This window comes from Centruroides sculpturatus, unplaced genomic scaffold, assembly GCF_000671375.1.
Source record: "Centruroides sculpturatus isolate CEXI.00-Female unplaced genomic scaffold, Cexi_2.0 scaffold360, whole genome shotgun sequence".
Lineage (NCBI taxonomy): Eukaryota > Metazoa > Arthropoda > Arachnida > Scorpiones > Buthidae > Centruroides > Centruroides sculpturatus.
The window spans coordinates 229,135-245,416 of NW_019384584.1; the positions used below are offsets into that span (position 1 = coordinate 229,135).

Here is a 16,282-nt window from a genome sequence, read left to right on the forward strand (position 1 = left end):
AAGCAGAATTCCTAATGGAAAAGTCCCTAAAAATTTAACCTGAAATACGTACCGAAGCTTAAACGTAGTATGATTTAACGGTAAACACGTCACAGAGTGATTATACACGTCACACGTGGGCAGGTGTAAATTTATATTGTTTCTTTTTCCTGCAAAGAGCAACAGAATTTCCGCCTCGTATTCCGACAATAATATTTGTTTCGGTAACAGAATTATATTTATTTATATCTATTTTGGTTTGGATGGAGGATGTACGAAGTACTCTTTACCCGTATTTACATTTTCAGCTACCTTTGTCATTCGGAAAATACGGGGAAAGTTACTAGAAAGATTCTTTAATTCCTAAACTTGTGGGATTTATTATATACATTTGAGCAATGGAAACTATCAACGTAATCCTGAAAAGTCGATATTTTCTTCTCGATAAATCGCTTTGACGTGTCGCGCCGATCGCAACGCCGACGCGACGAAATTTAACGTGGCGGAAGCCGGATGGCGTAGATTCGCCCACGCTTTCAGACGAAGTTAAATATCCTCCCAGAATAAATTAAAATTAATTGTCACACACAGCAGCTCATCAGACGTAAGTTTTGCTTGGTTTTCTTCGGTCTGGAAGACCCGCTTTCTCGCTTTACTGTTACTATTCGAGTCACGCGACATTCGCGCTGACGTCGAGAAGTTACGACGCGACTTGGGCATTCTGAACATTTTTTGTTAAAATTAGAAAAAAAGAATCTGCAAGCGTAAGTCATTTCTAGAAAAAGAAAGAAGCGACTTTCCTTTTTCCGGAGGAAGCGTGTATAGTCTGTACCCAGAAGCAGAGCTTCCTTCTGTTAAACTTAAAGAATTGCTCTTGGAATTAGTTTAGACAGGTGCGTAACAGTGGCGAAGAGAAAAGGTGCTTGAACTCGAAGTTACGTGTTATCTACTTAATCAGAAGCGTAGTAAGGAGTTTCGACCCGATTAAGGGCCCATTTATAAACGTTGTTTCGAAGATAAGCGGTGTTTTTTTTAGACATATAAAGTATTCGATATGTTTCGTCGGGCCGCCGCCATCTTAATTGAGTAAGCGCTTAGGCAAAGTAAGATCGGTTTACAGCCTGTTCGGACTTGTGGTGTGTTTCTAATCATTACCACCTTTCAATTTGACTAAAGCTTTAATTAATTAACAAAAGAATTTTAGAAATACTCGAGCGGTAAATTAAAAAGTTCAGTTTGTAGGAAAGTGGCTCTGTTGTTCGTGTAGGGAGCGGATTAAGCGGTTCTTTCTCTTCATCCCCTCTTTCTTCTCGAACAATCGAAACGTAGAGAATCATTTTGACCGCCAGACGGAATCTCATTATGTAAAGAGAAGGGTTCGATTGGTCAGCGGCTTTCTTCTTCCAGATCCACCCACGCTCGACCTTTATAAACTTCGCGCCTGCGGCCGTGACCCTATTGACTCGACGCACCGTCATGTCGGCCGCTCGGACGTCCAAATCTACGCTCCTGCTGCTGTGCGTTATCCTGGTGACGCGCCTGCCTTCTCCTCACGCATATAAATTTTGTGGCAGGGCCCTCGCCGACATCCTCTCCTTGATCTGCCAGAATAGGGGTGGACTCTATTCTCCCGATTCAGGTAAGTCTCGTTTTTTCCCCAATTTTCTCGCGGTTTTTAAAAATGCCACGTGACGTTTAATGTGTAGCTTTACGTGATGCTATTTGCTTCTATATTAAAGCATTGTCGGCGCGTGCATTATTGTCGGCGTTTCTCTTTATACGAGCACTCGAGTTTTCATCTGCCTAATTTAACCCATCGCCGCCAAAACTGTGCTTTCGAGTGGCAAATTTTGGTACAGATAAGAGCCATTATCTACCCCACCATCTAAGACTCGTTCCTTATCAGATCCATTTCAACAGGGCCGAAACAGCGTGAGTAACAGGTGACGAGCGATGCCTAACAGCGCTTTCATAGAAGCGTAACAGCCTCTTAATTCTGGTAATGCAGAAGATAAATAGCTGCGCGTGACAATCTTTGTCCCAATCTTGATACGAGTGGGCCCCACGAATCTTTGTCCCAATTTCAATCAGTAGGCCCCACGAATCTTACATATGAAAGCTCTATATAATGTGGGGAAATTTTCACTTTTCTTAAAAGTTTAAAATAAAAACGGTACCTATTTTACCGTTACGGGAGGTCGTCAAGGGGGAGGAAATCTGTCAGAGTCTTCTGAACCCTTTACCCTCATTCGGAAGGCGTAGGAGGCTGGCCGGTGGCACGCTCTCCCCTTTAACCTCTTCACCTTCTTTAGAAAAAGAAGGACGGGCCCGGTGCACAATGTATCCCGTTACGACCCACTCCCTCTCTTAACCCCTTCTATAAATTATGTAAAAGCGCGTTTCGAGAGATCCGATTATCCATGGGAGTCCTCCGACCCGTTAGATAATCCCTATAGGAGGATATATAGAGATTTTAATCAGCTTCGGCTCGCGGGCGAGGCCTCACCGGTCCAGGTGGAAGAAGGGCGCTTTACTTCCGGCCAATTACACCAGCATTGATAGGAGCAGCTGTCGAATCGTCCTTTGTATCTAATAGTCGGCTACCCGCGATTGTGCCGCTACAACATGACGTTGTTCAGTTTGGGTGGAAAGATGACGGGGCCTCAATGGTAGTTATAAAGCAGTAAATCTCGAGCCATCTAATACGTTTTAAACGATCGGGTGGTGCCGAGTAATAATTCATTCCACCTCGTTCCCAACGGGTTACAGCCTCCATAATTGCTCGGGTCGTTACGAGTCGCGGCTCGTAAATCACTTTTGAGATCTCCATTTGCGGACGCGTATTCACTCGTGATTCCACCCCGACTTTGCTACATTAAAGCCATAAAACTTAACTTAATCCTTCAGACGTCGACCCTTTCGCGACCGCCAACAATTATGACAATGTTAAATATTGGCGATTTTACAGTCACGCTAGGAATTTTATGCCCTTTCTTACTTAAGGAATTCGTAATGGCGAATATTCAAACGTCATCGATTGTTAAAAATAACGGTCGCCGTAAATGACGTAACAATGCAATTTTTTAAATTTCAATTGAAAGATGTCAGAATTGTCGTTACTAATCGCGATCTTAACTTGATTTCTCGACTTAAATTAAATAATAAAAACGACTCATTCAGATATTCAACTTGATTTAAATATAAATATTAGTCTCATTATATAATAAAAACAATAATGAAAGAGAACGTCTTTGTACTGTCCGAACTCCAACAGGTCAAAGTTCTCAAACTTTAACCCTTCAAAATGCGAGAAAATTAAATTATAAAAAAGAAGAAAATTCTGGAGACGGACTCTAAAATTAAACCTTTATTTATATTAAATAGATGCGGAGATGAAAAAGAACGAGATCTTTTATGAATTGGGATATTACAAATCGAAACGGCGCGGAATAGTGGACGAATGTTGCAAGAAATCTTGCACGTTTGAAACTCTTGCCAGCTATTGCGCTCTGCCTTTTCAAGTCGACAAACCCTCCGAACCTCTCTACAACGGACTGGTGCGTGAAGCTTTGCTACAACTTAGAAAAAACAGGGTAAGAGTTTTTAAAAAATACTTTATAATTCGATTCGCTAAATGAAAACGTTGTTCATTCAATCGATGGTAAGATTTTAAAGAGCAGATTGTCGCCGATTTTGGTAGAGTAGAGAAGAAAAGATCGATCGCTGAGTCTATAGAGTTTGCGTGCGGATCTGTACAAACCTGGCAAAGCAAACACCTGGTCCATTTGGACGAAAAGGTCACCTGTCTTCGCTTTTGTTGTCAATTGATGGTGACGACTATTAGAATGGGTTTGTGGGAAAGATGAAAGGGAATTACGAGAAAATTTGAAAAGATTTCGGGGGCAAAGGATGCCCAAATCTCGCACCTTTCGAGAAATGGCATCATTCCTGAATTCAAGAAAAAAATGGGGGTTTTCCGAAATTATTACGATGGGTTTTGCGGTCTGCTCGGGTTAAAGTAGGTTAAAGTCCTAAACTTCGCAATAATGAAGTTCAAAGCGGAGAAAGGTTTAATTTGGGAGCTTATTAACCTCATTTTTCATAACTTTTAAAATGAAATTATCGATTTATACGACATATTTTTCCTATCGAGATTTAAAATCAGGAGCTATGAAATTGAACTAAAATTTCACCAATGAACTTCGAGTATTGCATCGTAATCTATTTCTTCTACGACACAATCGACGGTAGCCATATTAATTAAGTTGTAATTTATTCAAATATGGTATTCAATGTGCTATTTCGAGCGTTCAAATTCGAACTACAAAAACTACACGAATATCGTTTCGCGTGAACGGTTTAGTAATCACGAATGGAAATTGTGTAGACTAAATATATATGTAAACTTTTTGGAGATCACTTCCTTATGGTTTACAGTTTCGTGTGTCTCCCTCGTCTCTTGAGGGAGACATACGAAACTGTACGTGGAAGAAAATTAGTTTCGTTTAATCGATTGTTAATATGTTTATTTTTTCGAATAGAAATTATTGGAGACTTTCAAAACAGTTCCAAGGACCTTCAAGAAGACCTTTCAACCTACAGAAAAGCCGGAAGTACGCCGAAAAAATCTTGGATTCTTCACTAGAAACAAACCTTTCATCTACGTTCCTCGGAAGTAAAGTGAAGCTGTTCACGTGCCACGGTTTTACATCCGGTTCCTTGTTTTACTTAATATTTTTAAACGAATGTTAAAAAGTGTTTCATGGGAGTCAGACAGCCGACGGATCCATTCCTGTCGAGCCCTGTCCAAAAATTTGTTAACGGATCGTAATTTCCGTCTTTAGTTCTTAGTATATCTCGTTATTTATTGCTCCTTCAGATATATATTTATATATATTGTCATCCAGTTTATCTAGCCCCCGGGCTTGTGCACCGCACTCTCCCTCATTTTGTACAGTACGTTATTAAAGATTTAGAAAAACGGTAATATTTCTTGCCTATATCTTATCCGGAATCCATCTTGAATAATAACGCGTAACGAAACGCGTCGCGACATCATACATTCCACGCGACGTGCGGAATTATAATTATTCGGATGATTTTAAAAAATTCTCTACTTAAAATTAATTATAATAGATAAGCAACAATATATGAAATATAATTTTAGTTTATTTTTCTCTGGAAGTTTTCATTTGTAGTAATAAGAAAATGCGCGTCGCGTCTCCTTTCTCGACGCGCGCTTCGAGAAATTGCGAACGATACTGTTTTCTATGAAATTGTTAGCTTTCGTATACGTTAAAGAGACGATAGTGAGCGGTAGTCGACCTAGTGTAGGTCGCAATCTATATTTATCGTAGGGATAAACTTACCGGTTGATAGATAAATGGAGACATGTTTTCCGGTTCGAACATGGACGACTTATTTAGTTCCTTTCTCGCATTTTTCCCAATTTTGGCAGGATTTTGGGCGTGGAAACGTCTGCTGAGATGGACCATTCTTCCCTTCAATTCGGGTAAGTCTCACAAAACACCTAAAGCATCGCGTCATACCGTCCTCGCTTGTCTATAACGATTTTGACAGTCGCTTCCGCTATCGTTATCAGAAACATCAACAGAATTCGGTCGGAAACGAGGAGCACACCTCAAATTCCTAAACAATTTACTTATACACTACATTCTCCTATTAATGAATTTGTAATGAATTATTTCTCATTCATATTAATCGGATTCTTTAGTGCGTCAATACCGTAGATCGACGCCATATTGGATAACGATTCGAAAAAGGCGGAAACAAAATTTACAATTGCCTCCCTCTCTGGAGGATTAGTGGTCAAATTTTCTCTCCCGGTGGCCGAAATCCGGATTAAGAAAACGTAAAAACGAAACGGGGTGAGTTAGCTCTTGACAGAAGTTCCTCCAAATTCTCTTCATCTCTAGGGAGTCTTTAACAAAGAGCAACGACCACAGCTCGGACCTCGGGACTTTTGAAAGTGGCCCACAGGGTGGAAAAGACCATTCTGAGCTCTTTTGTTGCAATAATGAGAATATGTTGCCCGAATTTTAATCCAGTAATATTTCATGTGGAGACGTTTTAAAATTTTTAAAATATGGAAGAAACAGGAAGTAGAAGAGAAAGGTCAAACTTTCACTTCCGTCGAGCATTTATTTCTTTCCTCCTTCTATTTTTGCATGGTTCTTGTTGCCCAACATGCGATCTAAGAGTGATTGTTTGGACCTTCTTCGATAGGTATGCACGCTGTGACACAGGTTATAAAACACCCTTGTAATCTGCGTCACTTGTTCTGAAGCTGCCACTTCCACAAAAGAATCTTCCGAATCCTTCACCAGTATTTCTCCTGCATAAAAAGCAAAATAAAAAATAAAGATTAAGTCTATTTACTATGTGAGGTTAACTCACAATGATGCCGTTGTGATGGGACTATGACCCCAAAAAAACGTCGCTTCTGATTTAAATTTTAAAATGTTCTTAGCCAATTTTTTACATTTATGCAAATAAAATATTTGATATAAATTCATTTGATTAAAATTCGGATAATTGTTATTAAATTTTGAAATTTTAAAAGTAAAAACATTAAAATTGTGTATAATGCGCTACTACTAACAATTGGCGCCATCTTTTAGCTAAATTGTAAAATACTGTAAAAATATATATTTTTTTTACATTTTTATAATTTAAAATGTTTAAGATGAGTGTATATATATATATATATATCCTAAAAGAGTAATAAATTATATGTAATTGTTTCGAAAAATTTTAAATTATTCTTCATGAAGCCTTCAACTTTAACAGTAGCTAAATGAAAGAAAGAAGCATCACCTTCTTCGCAGCTGACTTGTCTCATGTGAACCAAATCTTTTTTATTTGCTAGAATCATGAGCGGTATCCCTCCCAATCCGAGAGAGTACAGGTGGTCCCTGATGTTTCTCACGTAGTCGAAACTAGAGCGATCCGTGACCGAGTACACTAGCATGTAACCATCTGCCCAATTGATGGTTTCCTCTGTCGGTATTGGATCTTCTTTCTAAAATTAAAAAATAAAAATATCTTTGTAGTTTTTCCTATTTTCTCTTCAGTACATAACAGCAGTTCCGTCAACTACTAATATCTAAAAAACGTAAAAATAAATTACTTCGTCTGTACCATCACGGAAGCCATATTTATAATCAAAGCGCCTGTATTTAATTGTTCTGCTGTTGTGTGTTTGTATATACACGCAAATATTGTCTGTTCGAAACAGATCTTAAAGCAAGTATATTACTCACATTAGGACACGTGTCTAGAATTTCCAAAAGTACGGGATCACCGTCCAAAAGTAACTCGCTCCTGTAAATATTTTCTAGAAGAAATTTAATCACTTTTAGTTATTTCTAACTGCTAAAATAAAACAAATATAAATAAATTTTAAATTTATATTTTAAATATTTAGTTTATTATCTTCCTAAATTAGTTCGATGTAAAACGGAAGAAAGCGCATTGTAAACAATATGGCGGTCAAGAGATAATATCACCACAGCAAAAGGAAATGATACCATTTATGTAACTATTTATACACGTTGAATCATACGGAAGTTCAGGTGCGGAATCACTTGTATAATGAATTTTACTTGAATAAAATGTAAAGTGTCAGGTTAAAACGTAATAATATACCATAATTAATTCATTAGTTATCGCAGCTTATGATCTCGCCCCGTTTTTAAGTATAGAGAACTAAAAAGATCTTAAAATTTTGTTATAAACTAGTTTATAATTGGTAAAGAAAAAGTTGCTGAAAACTAAGGCAAGAAGGTTAATCGTTAATATAGAACGGTAGAATTTAATTAAATTGGATCAGATGGCGACGACAGAGTTACGTTACGATCGATAAAGATTAAAAACTTGTTAGAAAATGCTACCAACAGAAGAAAATGAAACCAGTTTCACTTGTAAACATTGTTTAAAAATAAACATTTTTATATCTTTATATGAAAATCGGGTTTTATGACAATAGAAAATGTAGGTTATTTGTTCCAGAGGAGGGTTATTATCTACATTTCAACTTAGATTTTTCTAAAATAACTGGAATTTTAATATTTTTATGTACTGTATTTATTTTTAGAATAGAACGTTTACTTAATCAAAAAATCGAATTAATTAGTAACTTATTACATAAATTTGATTATGAAATTACAATAACATACCTGTTTGATGGTCGTATTCACCAATGAATCTTTTAGTCAAAAAACGAACAATTAGAGCTAAAAAAATAAATAAATACTTGTTAGTATTTATTATTCGAGGTATGGTTTTCAGTTTAATGCAATAAAACCCCTCACGTTGGTACCTTTATACCTGGACAATCCTATAAATTGAACTCTTAACTGTCACTAGTGAACATCTATAGTAAACATTTTCTCCAAACTGGACACATTTTTAGAGAGAAGTTTATTGTATTAATCTCTATAGGCTTCGAACATAAAAAAAATTACACAATATCATCAAATAACGTGTTAACATAACGAAAAAAATTTACATAAGCTGCACAATCTCTTCGCCGCCATATTAAATATACAGTAAAACAAGAAATCCCTCGTTCTTACACGTTTTAATGATGGTTAGTTCATAAAAATACAGCGTAATTTTAAAATAAAATATTTCCTTCATAAAATCCCCCTTTTTAATTTAAGAAAACACAATACTTTAAATGCATTTTTGTAAAAGTGAACTGATCTTGAGTTATTTTCTATCTATTTAATGCAGTGTTTTCCAACCTATTACTAATAATGGCACTCCCAATTTCGTAATTTTTCATGCGGCATCCCAACTTTTTTAAATCGATGTAGAGTTATTTCGCTTTTCGTACTTTTAGTAATACACGTGTTATGGCGCTGTTCAGTACTATATTTTGGGCACCCTCGGATGTTGTCGTACCCTAGTTGAAAACCGCAGATATTATTAATTAATGGAACAAAATCGATACTATTTGATGCAAATATCAATTTTAATCTATTTACAATCATATTTTATCTCTATAAAAGAATGATAAAAATTTATTCGAGCAGAAAAAGATTATCCAACTTGAAACAAGAATTTGCAGAAGTGATGTTGGAGTGTTTTCCATCCAAATATTTATCATAAAAACGATAAGAATGTGAAATTATATTATATTCAATTACTTAAGAAAACGTTAAATTCTTAATTAGGGAACAGTTTCAAAGAATAAAGTTTCATCGAGCACCGCACTCAAGAGGAAACAATAAGATGACATTCAGAGCCATATTCTTTCCGGAGAGGGAAGATGAGGGATATGCCCTTTTCCGCCTTGAATTTCCCTTTAATATTAGTCTTTATATTTTGTAAGTTTTTATAGGCTGTCTACAAAACATTACCCTTAAACTTATTAGCTATATCCCCCTGAGGATGATATCTGTGAAGGCATCAAGGGGTAATTCGTTGTGAATGACCCTTGCTGTTTTGAATTCCCAATACTATCGAAGGAAATTTGTTATTTCTGTATTTAAGTCACTTTTCTGAGTAAATCATTTTACATTTCTAACTCGAAATTTGTTTACAGGTGCTTCAGTCATTAGTTGCAAAGTACAAATTGTTTTGGTTTCTAAGTAATAATGGCATAAATCTATCTAAAGTGGGAAGTAGTTCAAAGGTTTTCCACAGAAAACGGTCATTGGATATATTTATGAGCCCTCAATAATTATGGGAACTCGGTAGAAATGTTTATGAGCCATCAAGGGAACCACATATCGCTCGAGGTGTGGTATTTTGATGAAACCCTTTATTTTAGTTCCATTTCTTACTCATTGTTAAAATTTTAATTAAAAAAAAATTATATAAATAATTTTATTTTATAATATTTACTAAAGTAATAATAATTTAGCAGAGTAATTTAAATTTCTAATTTAATTTTATATTATCTTTTTATTATGACAATAGATGGCAGCAGCACTTTAAACGAATTTTTTTTATTTTTTCATTTAACATAAATAACTGATATTATAAATATTTAATTATTTAGTTTTATTACTTGAAAATTAATAATTTATTATCCTTTTAAAATAATATTTTAGTTTATTTATGCAATGAGTGGTCGCACTATATAAATATAGGAAAATAAATTCACTATTTTAATATTATTTACTTATTACGTGTAAATAATAAATCAACTGAATCATCATTGATTATATAATAAGAAGTTTCAAGTTTACTTTATTTTGAATTTATAATTTCCTTGTTACGTAACTAGATGTAAGATGGAATCCGATTGGTCTTAACATATTGGTCTCAACACTAGCTTTTCTGTTAAAATAACTGTTTTTACTTATTTATTATTTAATACAGTAATATTAATAAACTTTTTATGAAGTATTATGCGAAAATTTAAATAGACATATATTATATTCGAATCAACCAATGAACGTACTCGTTACAATTCGATTCATTTTAATAGTTCCGTATTAGATTAAAAGACATTATTTGTATCATAAATAATGCGTTTTAAACTGAATTATTTTTTTCATTATAATTATTGTTATTTAACAAATAATTTAACACAAAAATTATTTAAAAACAATTGACATTTTTCTTTGAATATTTTTTTTAATTTGTATGAAAATACCTTTAATTTTTGCTTTAAAATTTGATTTAAAATTTAATTTAAAATTTGATTCTGGACAGTCCTAGATACAAAGGGAGAGCTTATAGGGCTGTGCCAAATATCCCTACAAATTGAGAAAGGAGCCAGTTACTAGAATGGATCGGAAGAGCCTGTGTCAAATAGTCCTATAAATTGAAAAGAAAACCGATGACTAGATAGGAGGCTAGTAAGGCCATTTGGCACAGATCCTATAAACAGAAAAGAGAGCCAGTAAATGAAAATGAGGCCAATAAGGCCATTTAATACAAGCCATATTGTCTTTTATTTTAGGGGCCCTGGATATAAAAAGCCCTAAAATGTAACTTTTTAAATAAAAACCACAACATTAAAGTCGATATAAACTAGAATATATTTTGTTACATAAAGGGAAAAAATTAACTCATCTTATTCCCAACATTTATCAGGCTCACCTTTAGGTCTTTCGATCCTTCCAATTTTTTTCATTTTATCAACAGTCTTTAAGAAATATTTTTTCTATCAACTCTCTTTTAATATTATAGGCTATAAGCATGTATGCAACATCCTCTTCCTAAATTTATTCGAGTGAAAAAATATATAAACGCATTCGACTTTCATCGACCCCTAAGGGGTCAATACCAATCTTGTTGGGAACACTGCTCTAGATATCTAAACTCTTTCTACGTAATTTTCCAATTGTCATATCAACCTACAGACAAACAGACGAACAAAATGCTAACATAAGTTACTTTTTCATCGCTAAAAATATTTGTTTAACATAAATTCGTATCGAATATTGTTTTTGGACACTTTTCAATGTAAAAGGATACAAGTGTTGTTTTTATATCGCTTATTAGTACTTAAATCACGTTCGTAATTTTGTTTTTAAATTATAAATTAATTTCTTTAATTGTCATAAAAACGTAATTAAAGCGATATGACGTCAATTTGGATAGAATTTGGAGTTTTTTTATTATTGATATTCCTGTTGACATCCGTAGTAAACTGTTAAGTTTCGAAGTGAACCATCTGGATATTTGGTTCTATATATAACGAGTTCACTTAACGCATTTATCGCTCGTTTGTTTGTAGAGTTTCGTGTAACTTTTATTTTAATAACAATAATAACAACAATAATTACAGCCATATTCAGCAGATAATTTGACGCTCCAACCGATTTTTGTTTAAAATTTGCGAAACTAAATGTAGCGTGGGCATTTAATTTATACTAATCAGGTAAATTTTAGCGATGGTGTTTCTTCGTTTATAAAGCAAACATTACAAAAGTTGTAAGGTTATTTTAAATTTATTAAGAAAATATAATTAATAGAAAGTTTAATCAAGTTTTACTTAAAGGTTTTAATTAAACTAATTTTCTAACAATTTTAAATGCATATTTAATTTACTAACTGGTTTATAAATGAAACCATGCTTATTAAACCACCTAACGGCATTTTCCGGAATTAATTTAAAAGATTCCAATTAAATAAATTGGTAAAGTATATGAAAATATTACCACTTGATTATGGGACAGATCGGCACTTACCACTTTTTCCTACTCCTTCGGAACCGAAAACGGCGATTTTAATTTCGGAAATTGTGGATTTTCTTCTTCTTATCCCTCGAATGGCAACGTTATTAGCCGACATGTCCGGTCGATGAGATACAAAACTAGGACCATACTATCGCTTCTTATATAAGTTAAGAATAGTAATAAAGTGCGGAGATTCACTGCACGCATGCGTTCATCCAAAAAAGAAGTCTTTCCTATTTTAGAAATCGATAAGTAATGTCTGGTATATATCTCCCGTCCACATCGTTACTCACGCTGAGAGACACTTCAACTTTTTTGTTTATACAGATAATAAAGTTTAATTATAGAATATTCAATCCGAAACGCATTCCAGCATGGCAATCTTTTCTATTATAAGCATTTTAATGCCGAGTTCCTTAAATGCATTATAAATTTTTGTTAATTGTATTACATAAAACGCATCCGTAATTAGTTTACCAATGATTTACTTAAAATCGATATGTAAGATACAGTTCTTGAAGTAAAGCAGGCTTTTTTTTAGATCATCCTCATTAACACGCAATTTCAACTCATTCCGTTCAACAAATAATAATTAATACTTTATTATTTTGTCAAACGAATACTTAAGCTAATTTTAATTGTAAATATAATTTTATAACCTATTTATTAAGGAAAACTTTCGTCGAAAAAAATGGAGATTCAGAGTTTTTCTTTGTTCTAGAGTCGGAAACTGTATAATAAAATTTTTAATGCTATTTCTTGATTTAAACCTTTTTTTTCCAACTATTGGGAAATTTTATGTCGTTACGATCCAGAAGAAAAAAATGACCTGAGACAAATTTTTATGTAAAATGGGACGAGGTAACAACTTATTACAGTTTTTGATCTACTTTACATAAACTACTGAAAGTTCTGTAATATTTTTAAATTTAAAAAAAATTTTAACATTTATAACATTTTCTTGAATTTTTTCGGAGCTGAATTTGTCCTCATCCACGCGAAGATATTCAGAACGTTTGATTCACGCTCTAATGCTAATTAGATATAGCCTACCTGCAAATTCTTTCTGCCAACGAAAATAATTCACTAAATCTAATTTTAAAATAAATAAATAACGTTGAAATAACTAATCCGGCAATAAAATTAAATATTTATACATAAGATTTACCGGTAATTTGCGGTTTTAAATTATGTTTTAGTTATCAGTTTGAAAAAAAAAAAAAATTAAAACGAAGTCGTTAATCTGGCAACATGACGTGGCGCACTAAAAATTTTCATTGATAGAGTTAAGAAGAAAATAATTACGAACATAATTTAAAATTAATTGTATTAAAATTTTCCTTTTTCCTTTTTATTATTTTTAAAAATAAACGAATTTTTAAAATTTTGCAGAAAATGATATCCCAAAGAGCCCTCAGTCCAAACGAAATGGAATCGACGTTTTAAATGACGTAATGTAAAACCATTTTCTTGAAAAACCATTTTTTGAATCCATTTATAATATAAAATCTATATTCGATATCGTAATAACATTATTATTATCATTTAAAAAAGTCAAGTATCGTTTGGTCAAACTTTACGTCACTTCAGTTTTTAAAAACGAACTGCCAACTCTACTAAAATTTTTAGAATTTATTCGAAGTTTTACACGTAAAGGATTCTAATGTATAATAATTTTATAATTCATTATAATTTATTAGTTAAATTAATAAATTAAACATAAATTAAAACTCCTTGATAATTTATTATTATCATTATTGTTACTTCAATACTTTATTAATGTCGAACATAACTTAAGAAATACGCTAATGAATCCATTTTCTCCAGCCGATGACCTCAAATTTCATAAATTTATACTTTCTTAAATTTGACAGTTATATATTTGCACTCGCAAATTATTTTTAGCGGCTAAAGGCGTTTTAAAAAATATTTTTAGTAGTTAAAAACACATTTAGAGATTAGAAAAACACTTTTTGATTGTCTTTAGACACGCTATCATTTAGAAATTTATGTTTTAGCGATCTAAAAACATCTTACAAAGTAATTTTTATGAGTTAAAAGTGCCTTAAAAACAAACAAACTATTAAAATAGCATTTTTGGATAGTTTTTTCGGGAAAAGATTCTTTAAAAAACGAGTTTTTTTATCGTTTTCATTTTTTTAAAATCGCTCTATATATTTTGGGAAGACATATTTGAATTTTTAAAAATGTTTTTAAATAATAAAAGCGCCACCGTGTTGCCAGATCAATATATTTTTAAAAAAATTTTAAACTGAAAGTTTATATATAAGTTCATTTAAAATTACAAGTTGCTAGCGAATTTTGGCTTATTTTTTTAGAATAAAAATTTAAGAGAAAAAAATATGCATTTTGGTTTTTTTTTTCTTTTTTATTTAAATTTTTTTTTTAATTAAAGAGCGCCTTCTTACGTTGCCAGATCAGTACATTTAAAAAAATTTAAACTAAAATTTAAGATATGATTTAAATACTCGAGCTTCCAGTAAATTTTTATGTCCATTTTAAAGCTCGTATGAAGAAAAATAACTGGATAAGTTATTAAGTTCAACGATTCCATACAAATCGAAGGGAATTTATAAAAAATTAAGACAATAAACCGCGCTCTGTTGGTTATGCAAAATGGCATTTCATTTTTCCGAACATAAAAGAATTTGTAAAAGAGATTTACGAACTTTCCTCGTTAAGGAAGTTATTTCGAAATATTTTTGCGCCACAAGCGCCTTGTTCTGTACAGCGAGTCGGATGTATTTTCCATTGGCTACCATGTCTTAACTTTCTAACATTCTGCTTCTGTTAATTAATACATTTTATAACTTTCTGTGACATGTGGTGCTTTAACCGGCTTTTTTTCAAATCGACAAGTAAGAATAATTATTTATTTATCTTTTATACCCCACAAAACATAATTTTCTCGATAATTTTAAGCTAAAATAGACTCTTAATCCCATTTTTTTTCCACTTGAAAATAGGTGTTTAATATACGCGGATGTTATGATAATGTGAGAAAGTTTACTCGAGTGCTTTTTTTAGAATAGGATAATGGATTTGTTACTCGTTAACACGACAAAGGGGGTATTTTTACAGACTTCCAAGAAAGTCTACGTGTAGATAACTTCAACTATTCGTCTTTCTATAGTTTCAAAGAGTATATTTTTAGCATTTTATATCAAAGGAAACCTCAAAAATTTAAAAAGAAGAAGAAAAAACCTTCGAAACTTGTAGCACAACCGCAATTCGCACCATTCAAGGTTGAGGATTGCAAAGTCTAGCGTCAATTATCCACTCTTTTTTACTACTTCGAAAAGGTTATTCATATCATTTTGTATCGGAAAAACCTTCAAAAATTTAGAAAAAACACTCACAAATTCTGGCTTTTCCTTCTACTCCGCGGGTTACTTAATTAAAATGTTTGCGTAATATTCTTCTTATTGTCGAGTATATGTCAATACCAAGCATTCTATGTAATGGAAAATTTCCATAAAGAATTGTTTTCTAAATACAAAATTATTTTATATGTGGCCTATAGAAGCGAAATGATCTCTTTTCTTTCTTATCATTTTATATAAGAAATTCAAGCAGAAATAAGACTATAATGTCGATAATTGCAAGCAAATTTGAGCGCAATTTTTAAATGTTATATATTTATATTCTAAAAAGGATATCGTCAGTTATCTATTTTAGTTAAGGGGTGTTTATATTTAAAAAGTGAAGATTTTAATGCGATAAATACTCATAGAAAGTTATATTTGTCTATTTTATACATTAATATCATGGAAAATTTGTTTAAAAAATTTATAATTATTCTAAATGTTATGCGTCTTTAATTTTTAAGTTACTTTTTAGTAAATTTTAGCTTGTTAACACAACTTTAATGACGTTTCTAGAGCTTTAAAATTAATGTGTAAATTATGTTTTTCAAAGAATAATTAGAATCAAAAGGAGGAAAAAGTAAAACATTTTAAAAAAATCAACAAAGATCACTCAAAAATTTCACTCTTCTTCTTTTTCCTCACACCTTTTAACTTCGCCACAATTACGAAAATATACCTGTACACCTGGCATACAATTGCCAGTTGGAGCTTATCAAAGAGAAAATAATGAAACAAAGAATACTTCACTGCCAG

General features: G+C 32.6%; 2 protein-coding genes across 2 annotated transcripts; one reads left to right on the forward strand and one right to left on the reverse strand.

The window, feature by feature from the left end:
* The first annotated feature begins 573 nt into the window (after window positions 1-573).
* Window positions 574-4,959, forward strand: LOC111624540 (probable insulin-like peptide 5). Its single transcript, XM_023367415.1, has 4 exons — window positions 574-583; window positions 1,387-1,618; window positions 3,364-3,572; window positions 4,521-4,959. Exons 2-4 carry the CDS (start codon window positions 1,456-1,458, stop codon window positions 4,656-4,658), a joined length of 510 nt encoding a protein of 169 aa, XP_023223183.1. The 5' UTR covers window positions 574-583; window positions 1,387-1,455; the 3' UTR covers window positions 4,659-4,959.
* Window positions 4,960-5,161: 202 nt separating this feature from the next.
* LOC111624541 (ras-related and estrogen-regulated growth inhibitor-like) lies at window positions 5,162-12,543 on the reverse strand. Its single transcript, XM_023367416.1, has 5 exons — window positions 12,153-12,543; window positions 8,178-8,234; window positions 7,263-7,336; window positions 6,817-7,021; window positions 5,162-6,334 (listed from the first exon to the last, which is right to left on the reverse strand). The coding sequence occupies exons 1-5, from the start codon at window positions 12,253-12,255 to the stop codon at window positions 6,141-6,143; spliced, it is 633 nt and encodes a 210-aa protein (XP_023223184.1). The 5' UTR covers window positions 12,256-12,543; the 3' UTR covers window positions 5,162-6,140.
* Window positions 12,544-16,282: the final 3,739 nt, after the last annotated feature.